The 15,528-nt window shown below is 35.5% G+C and overlaps 1 protein-coding gene across 2 annotated transcripts in view; it reads left to right on the forward strand.

Moving 5' to 3' along the window:
- ECHDC1 (ethylmalonyl-CoA decarboxylase 1) overlaps nucleotides 1-15,528 on the forward strand; it is a 66,221-nt gene that overhangs the window by 7,725 nt on the left and 42,968 nt on the right. For both annotated transcript variants that reach the window (XM_046006787.1, XM_046006788.1), the window contains 2 exons: nucleotides 7,783-8,004; nucleotides 11,386-11,528. In XM_046006787.1, coding sequence (XP_045862743.1) covers nucleotides 7,783-8,004; nucleotides 11,386-11,528 — 365 coding nt within the window. The remainder of the gene's footprint in view (nucleotides 1-7,782; nucleotides 8,005-11,385; nucleotides 11,529-15,528) is intronic.

The raw sequence follows: 15,528 nt of genomic DNA on the forward strand, positions 1-15,528 counted from the left end.
AGGAGGAGGAGACATGCAGGGAAGGCGTATTAGATCATAAATGTCGTCTTTGAATTTCTGCTTGTAGTCATAAAACTACTGTTGCAAGGTTTCTCTGGTGCTTATCATTAAATTCATTATTAACTATCAGCGAGAGATCTGGGCAGTCTTGGACACCCTAAGAATGTAGCTACCAGTGCAGATTTGATCCTTATCACAACTATGAAGGCTATAGGTTAATTTTCTGGACTAAAGATGAACATTTTTCTGCTTCTATCCCTCATCTGTTGGAGACGAGAAAATTATTCATATGGCTGGAGCTTATGAACATGAATACATCTTGTCGTGAAGATATTGGTTTTGTTAAATTTGTTTCAAGCCCCAGTGCTTGTCATTCTCAATAAATCCCGAGATTTTTAGTGTAGGCTTCTTTTGCCAGCCCAAGAGATCTTGAGGCAACTTCGTATTTACATATGGGTGATAATCTAGGAAGCCTCCAAATCCTTGTGTTTTTTCATAACCACTTCATACTTAGTAATAACATTTTATTTTTGAAGGTTTTCTCCCCAGTCCCACTTCCCATAGACCTAAATTTTCTACCTTTATTGTTTTATTTCCTCTTCAGTTTGAGCTCAGCTTCAGCATGAACTCAAGTCCCGAGAAGCCACCTTATTTTAAATTTTTTCAATCTCTTTGAAAATGTGTACATAGATTTATACTTCTGTGGGTATACATTTCAGGTATACAATTCACTTATTATTAAAAATAAATGAAAATATCTTGAAATTAATCAAAATATTTAACATTGCAGTTCTATGTACTTGAGATCAAGAATACTTTCAACAAAAGGATTTGTCCTTGTGCAGGACAGTTTTGCTTTCAGTTGAAGATTATTAGTTCATTTGACCAGAATAGCTCGTTTTCAGTGATGCTAGATAACTAATGACCATAATTAGGTACTTGATTTCCATAGACAGAGCTTTTACTCTCCTTTGGAAAAGCAGGCACCTATGCCTTTGAATGAGGTATAAGTTTTGAGAACTGGGGCTATGCAAAGGAAAGAAATAAGGTAGATATAGGCAATAACATGCAGTAATATTTGCAGGAAAATTATTTATTTCAAATGAATCATTGTTTACCACGATGCCAATAGCATGTAGTAGTAATTGTCAACATTTAGAGATTGCCTTATTTTCTTCAGTTTTACAGTAATTTTCTTCAGTATTTTCCTATCTGCCCAATAATTTTATGTAGTACCAGTAAAGTACCTTTTATTGTGCTAATACAGGGGGTGGGAACATCTATAATATAAACTTATTCTGCATTTGTTCTGTGTCATTACATATTTCTGTGTTATAATTGGATTCTTTTGTTCATTTTGAAATTTATTTCAGAAATCTTGCAATATCTCCTAAGTTAACTGAAAATTTCCTGTAATGTTACAGGATTATGTTTGATAAGCATTCCTTTTAGGTTTCAAGATCTTCAAGAGGCTTTACATGCCTTAAAACTAAATCATACCATAGAATCTGTCTTCTTAATTGTATCATTTTCTAATCTGATAGATTAGAAAATCTAATCTAATCACTAGATTAGTGATTAGATTAATCACTAATGGTGATTAGTGGTGGTGGGATGGGAGAATGGTATAGAAGTAAGCATATTACATGAGTTTTGGAAAAGGAATATAAAATTGGCACCAGGTGAAGGTATTAAAGGTCATTTTAAGTACTTAGTTATTTTATTTTGCAACTTGTAACTTTTGACTACTTTGCTTGGTTGCTTACTAGTTGCTTTTTTGTCACTTTGACTCAAACCAGTATTACTCATAGTCCATAAGTGGGCCCCTTGTGCTTTTATTATTCTTTACTGATACGTTAATGTTAATAACTATAGCCACAGACACATAGTCACTTTTTGGGCAGGGGAGGAAAGGAGCATGGACATGTCTGGTTTATTCTGAGAGAGAGGAAGAGAGAGGAAGAGGAAGGGAGTGAGGGAAGGGGCAGAGGGATAGAATCTTTTAAGAGGACTCCCTGCTGTCAACCTGGGACTTGATCCCACAACCCAAGAGATCGTGAGATAATGTAATCATGAAATCATGACCTGAGCACAAACCAAAAGTGGGATGCTTAACTGACTGAACCACCCAGATGCCCTGGACATGTTCTGCTCTAAATAAACACTTGTCTGCTTATTTCCATGCATGTGAGCACTTCACATCCTTTCCACTTAGCCTGCATATTTTCTTTTAAGTTTCTAGTCATTTTTATTCCAGAATGTAAAGACTGCCTAGATCTACTACAGCCTAAACTACAATAAGTAGAGCCTCTTTCCCTGGTCCTCTTTTCCTATAAGTTTTAGGAATTAATTGATAAAAACCTAAAAGAATTTGATTCTGGTTAGAATCCTTGAAATCTTAACCCTGTTAGGAATAACCCCAGGAGTTGTTAGAAATAATTTTGAAAGCTTTTGCCTGGACAGATGAATGTCCAAGTTGAATATAGAAGAGAGATTCTAAGAAAAATTTTACTAAGTTCCAGAGTGCTAACTTCCACTTCTAGGTTAAGTAACTTCTGGGTTCAAAGAACTTGTTATAGTTAAGGGGCTCTTTTTTTTTTTTTTTTTTTAAGATTTTATTTATTTATTTGAGAGAGAGAGAGAGAGAGAGCATGAGAGGAGAGAGGTCGGGGGGAGAAGCAGACTCCCCGCCGAGCAGGGAGCCCGATGCGGGACTCGATCCCAGGACTCCAGGATCATGACCCGAGCCAAAGGCAGTCAGTCAACCAACTGAGCCACCCAGGCGCCCCAGTCAAGGTGCTCTTAATGTCTTTTAGGGAGTGCCTGAAAGGGCTTCTTACTTAGATTGCCAGTGGTATAAGATCTCAGCTTTTGTGTTCAGACATTTGAAAGTTATCCTGTAAATTTTCTTTAAAATACTCAGGGGAAGCAGAAGTGGGTTGTATGTGTTGTATGTGAGATGGCAATTAGATGAAACAAGTTTTCAAAAATGTTGATGATTTTCAAACTATGAGATGAAAATTCTCTATACTACTCTCTACTTTTGTGAATGTTGGAAATTTTTATTCTTTCTACTTTTGTGAATGTTAGAAAATTTCAGAAATGAAAAGTTGTTGTTGTTGTTGTTTTTGTTGTTTTAAAGAATGAGTTGGGGGCCCCTGGGTGGCTCAGTCTGTTAAGTGCCTGACTCGATTTCAGCTCAGGTCATGATCTTAGATTCTTGGGAATGAGCCCTGTGTCAGGCTCCATGCTCAGTGCAGAGTCTGATTGAGATTTTCTCTCTCCCTCTCCCTTTGCCCCTCTCCCACCACTCAGGCTCTCTCTATCTTGCAAATAAATAAATGAATAAAATATTTTAAAAAATTAAAAAAATAAAAAGAATGAGCTGAAGGCAATATGCGTAAATGTTAACATTTACTAAAAATGAGGACTGGGTATTTGTTATATTATTTTTCCTATTTTTTAAAAATCTTGGAACATTTCAGAATTAAACTTAAAAAAATTGCCTTGGATGCTGGAATACTGAAAAGAAATAAAATAAAATAAAATAAAATGGAAAAAAATTGCCTCTCCACCCATGAGTATTAAAATATGAGGCTGTTTTCTGACAAATTAAGCTCATAAAATGTAGAATAAATGTTGGTTTGTTAGCCTTGATGTTTACTAGTGAGTACCCTTCCAGTAGGAAAGAAAGAGGCGTAACTGTTAAGACCATAAGGAGTTTGATAGTAAGAATAAAATTGTGGCAGTTGAAAGCCACAGCACTTATGGCACCTTTTTTATTGGAGGAATAGCATTAAGTCTTATTCTTGGATATTGTTTTCAAAGACAACAAGCACCTAACTCACTACCATTCTTTTTTGTTTAAAAAATCACTTATAAGAGCAAATTTAGGAATTTAGGTTTTAAAGATGATTAGGTACTTACCAGGTCAGTGAGGAAGGAAAGACATTATATGGGGATGTAATAATATAAAATAGCAAGGTAAATTTGTGGAATTCTAGTCGTTTGGTGTCCACATAGACTATGTGTAGAGATGTTATGAGAGACTTAAGTTACCAATAAGGGCCCAATCAAAGTGAGCTTTGGACTTGATCCTTTTGTTAGTAGAAAGCTATTAAAAGCCCTACATTTGGGGGGCGCCTGGGTGGCTCAGTGGGTTAAAGCCTCTGCCTTCGGCCCAGGTCATGATCTCAGGGTCCTGAGATCGAGTCCCACTTCGGGCTCTCTGTTTGGCGGGGAGCCTGCTTCCTCCTCTCTCTCTGCCTGCCTCTCTGCCTACTTGTGGTTTCTCTCTGTCAAATAAATAAATTAATCTTTAAAAAAAAAAAACAACATTTGGAATAATTTGTCTAGATTACAGAGGTAGCTCTCATTTTAAGGAATAGTGTGAAACTAATTGATGACATGTATGTTATATAATGAGGTTTGAACTATGTTGATAGTAGAAGGAATAAAGGATGGGAAAGATAAGAAAAAAGACATTTTACAGGTAGGTTGCATATGGGAAATGAAGGAGGGGAAGGAGATTTGTTTTTCTGTGTCCTACAGAGTTTGTGATATTATAGATATTTAAGGGAACGAATAAAGAAGGAGCAACAGGTTTTAGGAGAAGTATGACTTCAGGTTTAGATGATGATTGTTGAGAAGCTGTGTACATCTAGAGGTGAGGAATAAGGAGATTTCTGTTTGAGTTAGGAGTTCTCAGGTATAAGGTTTCTACTGGAGATGGTAATGTGGGATTTGTTTTTTTATTCGTTTTAATAAATGCTTACAGACTAAAGAACTCCAACAAATCAATCATAAAAAGGCAAATAATAGAAAAAATGGGCAAAAAGCTTTAGCAGACACTTTAGAAAATACATGCAAGTAACCAGTAAGCATATTAAAATGGAGCTTGACTTCATTAGACATCATAGAAATGCAAAGTGAAACCACAATGACATACTACTCTTTAGAATGCCTAAAATGAAAAAAAAAAAAATAGAAAAAGATGTTAGCAGGTGATGGTAAGATTGTGAAACAACTAGAACATTCACTAGCTGTGGAAATAGCGGTATAAATTGGTACAACTATTTTGGAAAACTCTTTGGTATCTTTTAAAGTTGAACAAATGAACAGATTCAGTAATGGGAATCCAGCTGTGTGTGTGTGAGAGAGAGAGAAAGGAAGAGAGGAAAGAGGGGAGAGAGACAGGTGAATATTAATATGTAGAGTTTGCTGATACTCCCACCATGCTCAATTTCAAGCCCCCAATGGTTTAAAAAAACAACTTACAAAATTCTTCAGTGTTTAACAATCAATATGTCAGCTGCAGCCAAACAAAATAATTCCATTCTTAGATATAGCCAACAGAAATATATCTATCTATTAGAATAGATAAATTGTGGTATATTCATAAAATAAAACACAACAATGGGAGGAATAGAATATTTAGACTGTGATTACACATAATAACCATAATGGATGTCACAAACACAGTTGAAACCAGGCACAGAAGAATATATACTATTCAATTTGTATAAAATTCAAAAATAACAAACTAATCTAAGGTATTAGAAGTTAGGGTAATTATTATCCTTATAAGGAGTTGTGACTGAGAGAGGGCCCAACAGACCTTTGAGCTTCGTATTGTTTTGTTTTGCTTTTACATTCTGTTTCTTGATCTGGGTGTTACTGACTTGAGTGTATTTACCTTGTGAAATTCATTGAGATATGAACTTGTGATTTGTATACTGTTTTGAAAGTATGTTTTATGTCAACAAAAATGCTTACAGAGGGCAAAAATCCTTATGGGCAGAGATGAGATTATCTGGGATGTATATATACAGTGAAAAGAGAACAAATATTGTGAAAATGTCTATGCTACCTAAGGCAATCCTTAATGCCATCCCTATCAAAATGCCATCCATTTTTTTCAAAGAAATGGAACAAATAATCCTAAAATTTATATGGAACCAGAAAAGATCTCAAATAGCTAAAGGAATATTGAAAAAGAAAGCCAAAGTTGGTGGCATCACAATTCCAGACTTCAAGCTCTTTTGCAAAGCTGTCATCATCGAGACAGTATGGTACTGGAGCAAAAACAGACACATAGATCAGTGGAACAGAATAGAGAGCCCAGAAATAGGCCCTCAACTTTACAGTTAACTACTCTTTTACAAAGCAGGCAAGAATGTCCAATGGCAAAAAGATAGTCTCTTCAACAAATGGTGTTGGGAAAATTGAACAGCCACATGCAGAAAAATGAAACTGGACATGTCCTTACACCACACACGAAAATAGACTCCAAATGGATGAAAGACCTCAATGTGAGAAAGAATCCCATCAAAATACTTGAAGAGAACACAGGCAGCCACCTCTTTGACCTCAGCCACAGCAACTTCTTCCTGGAAATATCACCAAAGTCAAGGGAATCAAGAGCAAAAATGAACTATTGGGACTTCATCAAGATAAAAAGATTCTGCACAGCAAAGGAAACAGTTAACAAAACCAAAAGACAACTGACAGAATGGGAGAAGATATTCAGAAATGACCTATCAGATAAAGGACTAGTATCCAAAAGCTATAAAGAACTTACCAACCTCAACACCCAAAGAACAAATAATCCAATCAAGAAATGAGCAGAAGAGGGGCGCCTGGGTGGCTCAGTGGGTTAAAGCCTCTGCCTTCGGCTCAGGTCATGATCCCAGGGTCCTGGGATCGAGTCCCACATCGGGCTCTCTGCTCCGCAGGGAGCCTGCTTCCTCCTCTCTCTCTGCCTGCCTCTCTACCTAGTTGTGATTTCTCTCTGTCAAATAAATAAAATATGTTTAAAAAAAAAAAAAGAAATGAGCAGAAGAAATGAACAGACATTTCTGCAAAGAAGATATCCAAATGGCTAACAGACACATGAAAAAGTGCTTCATGTCACTTGGCGTCAGGGAAATACAATCAAAACCACAATGAGATACCACCTCACACCAGTCAGAATGGTTAAAATTAACAAGTCAGGAAAAGACAGATGCTGGTGAGGATGCGGAGAAAGGGGAACCCTCCTACACTGTTGGTGGGAATGCAAGCTGGTGCGGCCACTCTAGAAAACAGCATGGAGGTTCCTCAAAAAGTTGAAAATAGAACTATTCTATGACCCAGCAATTGTATTACTGGGTATTTACCCTAAAGATACAAATATAAGTGATCCGAAGGGGCACGTGCACCCCAATGTTTATATCAGCAATGTCCACAATAGCCAGACTATGGAAAGAACCTAGATGTCCATCAACAGATGAATGGATAAAGAAGATGTGTTATATATATACAATGGAATACTATGCAGCCATCAAAAGAAATGAAATTTTGCCATTTGCGGTGACGTGGATGGAAATAGATGGTATTATGCTGAGTGAAATAAGTCAATCAGAGAAAGACAATTATCATATGATCTCCCTGATATGAGGAATTTGAGAGGCAAATTGGGGGGTAGGGAAGGAAAAAAGTAAACAAGATGGGATGGGGAAGGAGCAAAACCATAAGAGATCTTAATCCCACAAAACAAATCGAGGATTGCTGGGGGGGAGGGGGGAGGGAGAGGGTGGTTGTGTTATGGATGTTGGGGAAGGTATGTGCTCTGGTGAGTACTGTGAAGTGTGTAAACTTGGCAATTCACAGGGGCTAATAATACATTATATGTTAATAAAAAATAAAAATTTAAAAAAAAGGAAGTGGGGAAGTAGTCCCAATTAAATATAATATTAGAAAAGTGTTCACTTTGACTATTGCATATTTTTCTCTGTTTTCCAGAAATGGCTGGAAATCTTTTGAAGACATCATCTTTAACTGTAAAGAAAAAATTACTGCATCAAATGGGAGTATCACTTTATAATATATCTCATGGGTTCCATGAGGAAGAATTAAAAAAAAAACTTCAGCAGTTTCCTGGTGGATCCGTTGACCTTCAGAAGGAAGACAGTGGCATTGGCATTCTTACTCTGAATAATCCAAGTAAAATGAATGCCTTCTCAGGTATAGAGATCTTTCTTTTGCTAAAGAAATCTAAGTTAAAGCAGGGAAATCTAAGCTGCTATCACATGATTTTTGTCTATACTCTGGTGACAGAATTTTTCAAAGTTGTGATACTGTTACAATATGCATACTCACACACAATACCCAAAACTGTCTGTTGAACCAGGAACATTTTTTACTAATTGTATTTTAATCTTTAAAAAAAAACCCCATCAATATGGATGTTGATAGAAAGGAAACTTTCAGATTAATCTTTTTTTTTCCATTGACTTTTACTGACTAGGTAATGACTTCATTTGTTTATGTTTAGCTAATGTCCCTGGGAAACAAGGGGAAGGAGCTTTCAAAGATTTTTGAAAACAGAAGAGAGAAACCTATAAATGGAAAAAAGAAATTACTTAGTTAAAATGTTTTTTCTGTGACTTGAAATAAGACTGTCATTTTAACCATGCAATTCCAATAATCAGTGAAAACACTGTGCTTGCCTATGTGTTGCCTCATTCCTGATGCTTAGATACTGGTAAACACCTTCTATTTGCTAGGTAGCATTCTTGGGCATGCATGAATTTCATATTTAAGGGACCCAAAAGTCCAGGACGTGTGGTACTTTGAAAATTAGCACCAGAGTTCAAATTTAAAGTACACTACTAAGTTACGAAAGAGCTAATGAGTAACACTGCTGACTGTCTAGCGCTCCTACTTTTTTCAAGGTGATTTTGGCAGTTTCTGTTTGTCAGTGATGTACCTCATGGGTGGTTGATAATATTATGCAAGCGCTAATGAGTAACCTTGCTGACTACCCAGTTAGGATGACTTTGACAATTTCTATTTTTCAGTTATGCACTCATCATCATGGGGGGTAAATTATAGATTGTAGCATTTGAAATACTGGGCTTAAAAATGTCTCAATAAGGGTGCCTGGGTGGCTCAGTGGGTTAAGCCTCTGCCTTTGGCTCAGGTCATGATCCCTGGGTCCTGGGATCGAGCCCCACATCGGGCTCTCTACTCGGGAGGGAGCCTGCTTCCTCCTCTCTCTCTCTCTGCCTGCCTCTCTGCCTACTTGTGATCTCTGTCTGTCAAATAAATAAAATCTTTAAAAAAAAAAGTCTCAATTAATTTTCATACCTATAGGCAAAAGTCAGTAGACTGTAAACTTTGTAAATTATCAGTGGTGGGTCTTTAAAACACAAGATGACTTTTCTTTCCTTTCAGCATAATTCAGAGATGTCTTTCTCTCTATTAGTGTTATCCAGTAGAAGTATAATGCAAACACAGGGGTACCTGTGTGGCTCAGTGGGTTAAAGCCTCTGCCTTCCGCTCAGGTCATGATCTCAAGGTCCTGGGATTGAGCCCCACATCGGGCTCTCTGCTCAGCGGGGAGCCTGCTTCTCCCTGCCCACCTCTCTGCCTACTTGTGATCTCTGTCTGTCAAATAAATAAAATCTTAAAAAAAAAAAAAAGTATAATGCGAACATTACAAATGTGACCCACATATGTAAAATAAAATTTCTAGTAGCCATATTTTTAAAAAGTAAAATAAAAAAAGGAAACAGGAGAAATTAATTTTAATATACTTTATTTAACCCAGTATATTATAAAATATTTCTTTTGCTAAAGAATAACACTAAATCTAAGCTGCTATAGAGGATAAAACCCAAATTTAATATTAGCTTAGGATAAGTAAAATTAGAAAGGTAAGACTGCTCTCGAAAATTAGACTAGAATAATAGTTTTAATTTACTGAGTAGCTATAAATAATTTATATTAGTAAGTAGTATTCAAATGTAACTAAATATTAATTTCATGGCTAATATTTAAACCAAATATGAACAGAGATGCTTTGATTTGGGTAATGGTGTTTGATCGAGTTAGTCTGGGAGAAAATGAGTGAAAATTACCCAACCAGGTACTCCATTAAGGTTCCTTCCAACTCTTACACTTAGTTTACAAAGTTAAAAAGATGAGTTCAAGATTAAGTACTGGTGTAGATATCTCATACTCAAAACCAACATTACTTTTTTAGAAGCTTAACTATTAGGGATGATTGAAGAACCATATTTACTTATATAGATTTATTCTTAGCCTAAATGAGTGGTGGTTTGGTTTTGTTTTGTTTTGTTTGTTTTTGTAAAGAGCTACTAGACTGTATAAATCTTGGGAAAGCAAGAACTATATTTCTAAAACATCCAGGACATCCTTGGGTAGGGCTACTATTTTAATTAGGTCATAATTAGCCATTAGAAAGGATAGCTGCATTAGTTACTTGTGAATCGATAGCATTAACATTATTGTGGAACCACTTCATTATTGGTTACTTAAGGAAATGGCAAAAAGAATAATAGTTCTTGACATCATGGGATTTATATTCCAAAGTAGTGTACATAGTTTAATGGGGCTTATATAGTAAGTTTTGGAACCTTGTGGTACAGATTATTTGCAGGTTTTAATCCTCTGTCATGATCTTTATATTGGCTTCTAAAGCATTTTCTTAAGCAGAGGAAAAGAGTAAACTTAATCATTGATAGCATTATGAACTTTATGAACTTGGAAGATCACCATGGATAAGAATTATAGTCCCTGCTATTTCCATTTTAAATTTGTCCATTATAAAGAAACTCCAGTAGAATTTTGGGATGATACTAAGGTAAACATTTAATCTGTAAATTATAGAACTGATAGTTGGTAGGTATCTTATTAGCAGCCTATAATGTACTTTCATAGCATGCCTTAGGTTAGAGCATAGTTTGTCAACTCTGGAACAAGATGATACGTACTGTCCCTTTCTTGACCTAACATCCTTTTATAATAGTTCTTATTTGAGTAGAGTAGGAATCTTACCTTTGTTTTATGTACCATATACCCAATAGATTGTTAAGATCCCAGGCTTCTGGGGCAGTACTATATCTGAGCTAGGAATATAGGCATCACTCTTATTATGAGCTTGTTTATTTTATAATCCTTGTTGAGCTTGTTAACTAAGACAATGTATACTACTGTGAAGTCAGGTCTATATTTGGCTTTTACCTAAGAAATAATTTTTTCTTACCACCATACTCTTTATTCATTCCAATTTACCTATTCCTAGGACACGTATGATGTATTCTCATTTTCTGCCTAACCATGTATTTGTGTGATTTCTTAATTATGACAGTGAGAAAGAGAGAGAGGTTACTAACATATTGTAAACTTGAAAGCAGGGACTGTCAAGGATACCTCTTTGGTGTATACCCCATGGTACCACCACAACAGACATTTAAGAGACATTCAGTTCATATTTGTAAAATGTAGGATCTAAGAGTCCTATCTGACTCCTGATAGTTTCTAAATTATTATCTTTTCCAGTATCTTATGTGCTTTGATTCCCCCTCATCTCTCTGGCAGGTGTTATGATGCTACAACTTCTGGAAAGGGTGATTGAATTGGAAAATTGGACAGAGGGAAAAGGTCTCATTGTCCGTGGGGCAGGAAATACCTTCTCCTCAGGATCTGATTTGAATGCTGTGAAAGCATTAGCGACTTCAGAGGCAAGTATTTATATAAATTATGCACTAGATTCCATATGTTTATCAGATATCTGTGACTGAGATATTTATATTTTAGATATGGTTATTATGATAGCTACTCTTTAAGAGTTTTCCGAGGATTAGAGGTTTTGGTTTTATTCTCAAAGATGAGGTTGCAAATACTTTGAAATAGTGGGGGCGGGGTAGGGGGGAGGAGGGACAGGAAGATTAGCAATCACTAAAGCCCATTAAAACCAGCAAGAGTTTGAATGATGAGGAATTTTATATGAGGTACATATATAAAGTACCCAGCAAAGCTTTGGCACATAGTAGGCTTCAGGAAATGGTAGCAGTTAAAGCATTTGCTTCTGAATTACCCTAAAAGAAAAGGAATCCTAATTATCTTCCATTATTAGTTGCCTTCCATTATCCTCCAAGGAACCTAGGAACTTCCACTCATATACCCAAGGCAAAAAAAAAAAAAAAAAAAGGAAGAAAAAGGAAAAAAAAATAGAAGTATTCATAGCCATTTAATTATAGGTGTGAGATGTATGTATGTAATAAGGTTTAAATGGTACTCCGTAAGTCATACTGACCTATATAGTATATAATCTTTATTTAACATAAAATTGTGAGGAAAGTGCTCTCTTTTGGTAATTTTGATAGACTTGGATTTGAACTCTGGTTTCAGTGCCTTCTGGGTAAGTGATTGGGCAAATCACTTAATCTTTCTAAGTCTTATTTTCCTAATCTAGAAATGAGAATTCTGTATTTCATAGAGCTATTGTGAGGATTACAGCTATTCAAAATGCTATAATATATATAAAATGCATACTAGGATAGTGTCTGAAAAAGTTTTTTTTTTATCTTATTTTTATCTCAAAGATGTAAATATTAATAAACATTGTCCAGGAGATGATCCATTGTAGCACCACTAGACTTACAATTTGCTCTGTGTTCAAATGATTAGAGCACTAAGCTGCAGATTTGACTATGTGGATTTTTGTCCAAGGTCATCTCAGAATTAGCTATATGACCTGCAAGTTATTTGATTATAATTTTTCATCTCTGGATTGATTGAATTCCTAGGTACCTTACTTTGTTCATAAAAAATACTGGATATATATAATGAGATTATTCTATTATAATATTATTGCTTTTATAATATGATTATTATATGAGTTTATTTTGGGTCTGATGTAAGTCAGGTAGGAAAATACCCTAAAAAAGTGAAAGGTTATTTTGCTTTCTTCTAGTTAAAAGGTTGTTTCTGTCTCTTTAGATCATATGACCAGGATTTTTTATTTTGTATACATGTAAAAGCTAGAAGTAGAATCATGCTGATTTCTATATGCCTGTGAAAGAACCATGAATATGTGTAACACTGAGATTTAAAATGGCCTCAGGACTTTTGAGCTTCATGCATCTGTATGAGTTGCAGCTGCATGTATCAATGCATCTGCCCCACACAGCTGAGGTACTCTGAGACTCTTAACATTGAGTTATGAACAGCCTTTCTCTAAGTGAAGCTTTTCTTTATCTAATACACTTACTCTTTGTTATTGCAGATGTATCACTAGTATTTGCTTATATGGTGAATTTGCTTTTCTGAGGATGATGAGATAATTAGAATAGATGATGATTCTAGTAATTGGATTACAGTCCCTTCTGATTATAATAAGATAGTTGAAAGTGATTATTAAAAGGCTTTTTTGAAAAAGATAATTATGTTGATGTTTTTGCCAGTGTATTTTTTCAAAGTTTAAAAAATATTTTATTAGTGAAAATTACCTAATATAAATAGAAGTAAATACAGTGAAACACTGATGTACTCATAATAGCATTAGTAACCATCAACATTTTATTATATTTATCAGTCTACTTTTTAAAAAATGTAGGTGGTATCTTAAGAAGTTGGTTTCATTTTGTTATTTTTTGTTTTATGAGTAGAAAAAAGAGCTCCAACTGTCCCTATTAGGCAATTAATCCTTGGTTGAAAAAAGTTGAGGCAAGGAGATGGATTAGCATAATACACACATTAGCCCTGGAAAGTTATGGGACAAAGAAAAGAATAAAATAGAAAAAAAAAAATCTAATGCATTAACCCAATTGTAAGAGTTGGATTTGATGCCACAGATGTTTTGTAGACTATGAGAAGTCTTTTTTCAGAAGGCAGAAATCATCAAAATCCAATTATAATCTTCAAGATAAGGGAAAACAAACCTACTTATTCTGCAGTGAATGGGTATAATTCCTCGAGGAAAAGTCTGGCGTTTTAGAAACCTTTAGACTCTTAATCTAGAGCTTAAAGGTAGTATTTTTCCTTGGCTCCCTGATCTTTCAGTTACTTTTCTGCCAATCTGTTGGCCCTTATTTCTCTGTTGCTTAAATTTCTGTAGTGACCTCAAATGAAGTGCTCATCTGACTTCTTTGCTTTTGCTACTACTGTTGTACAGTTTTATTTTAGCCTCATTAATTTATAGACAAATTATTCTAATTTTCTCTAAACTCTCCCATGTATTTTGAGGAAATTAGTAAATCCATACAACAGGCACTTAGGGAAAAAAGAGAAAGGCTCATTAATGGTTCTAAGATAAGTAAGATACTTTTATAGGCTGAGCATTTTTCCATTCAGGATAAATCTGGCTCAGAGTAAATAAGACGTTAATAGTTCTTTTGACACCTTGGGCTGAGCATTGTGCTTCCCATCTTTGTCATACAAATAAGAGCTGGAGTAGGTTTGGGCCTCAGGGTATCATTTAGCTGGATGAAAATATCACTGTCTGCAGTAGTTCTTAAAACCTTTTTTTGTTACTTTCCAGCTCCCAGCCTTCCTTCATCAGAGCAGATCTAGCTTTTCATTGCTTCCTTTTTTTCAACTTATTCTATCATAAGCTGGGTTTTATCTCTCATTGGCTTATTTTCTTCCTACAGCCCAGGAAAGGACCCGAGCATTTAACCATTTTTGGCCCAGTGGCTTTGGGGGACAAATCTGATCTTTTTTCTTCCTGGGTCATGTCTGATAGTATAGTGTAATCTCTACTTTATGAAACATTTAAAGCCAAAGTATATTCATTGTCTGATTGCCAGTGCTATTACTGATATTAATAATAGCATTATTAATAATCATTAGTGCTAGATAATATTTCTGATAGATAGATAATAGATAACATTAGTGCTAGATAACATTCTTGTTCTCTTACTATATATCAGACACTAAGTTCTTTACGTGTCAGATTTATTTAATCATTACTAACTACTGTAATGAGATGGGTACTATTATTATAGGTGAGGAGACTAAGGTACAGAGTGGTTAGGTATCACGCTCAAAGCCAAACTAGCTAGTAAGTAGTAGAGCCCAGATTCAACCTAGGCATTTTAGCTCTAGAGTCTGTATTGTTAACAAATTGTTCTATACTGCTTTTAAACACTTCTAGTGTAACTTACCTTTTGAATGAGATTTTGTTTTCCTTTCTCTCTTTTTTTGAGGATTTTATTTGTCAGGTAGAGTAAGCACAAGCAGAGAGAGAAGTAGGTTCCCTGCTGAGCAGGGAGCCTGATGTGGGACTCATCCCAGGACCCTGGGATCATGACCTAAGCTGAAGGCAGACACTTAACCAACTGAGCCACCCAGCACCCTTGGATAAGAATTATAAGAGTACACAGTCTAATACCTGCTTCACTTTCATTTCTACCAATTCTAGATGCTTCTGCCAGAATTTTAAGTACTCTAAATCTAGTATAATAGAAAATAGGCCTATTAAAATTAATTTATTAAGATAATTTAACAAGCTTTATTGTACAGATTTTTTAAAAGATTTTATTTTAGAGAAAGCGCGAGCATGAGCAGGGGAAGAGGCAGAGGGAGAGGATAGAGTGAATCTTTTTTTTTTTAATTTTTATTTTTTAAATGGTCCAAGATTGTTTATGCACCACACCAGTGCTCCATGCGATAAGTGCCCTCCTTAATATCCACCACCAGGTTCACCCATCACCCCCACCCCGCTCCCTTCCAAAACCC

The sequence above is a fragment of the Meles meles genome, chromosome 5, assembly GCF_922984935.1.
Source record: "Meles meles chromosome 5, mMelMel3.1 paternal haplotype, whole genome shotgun sequence".
NCBI lineage: Eukaryota > Metazoa > Chordata > Mammalia > Carnivora > Mustelidae > Meles > Meles meles.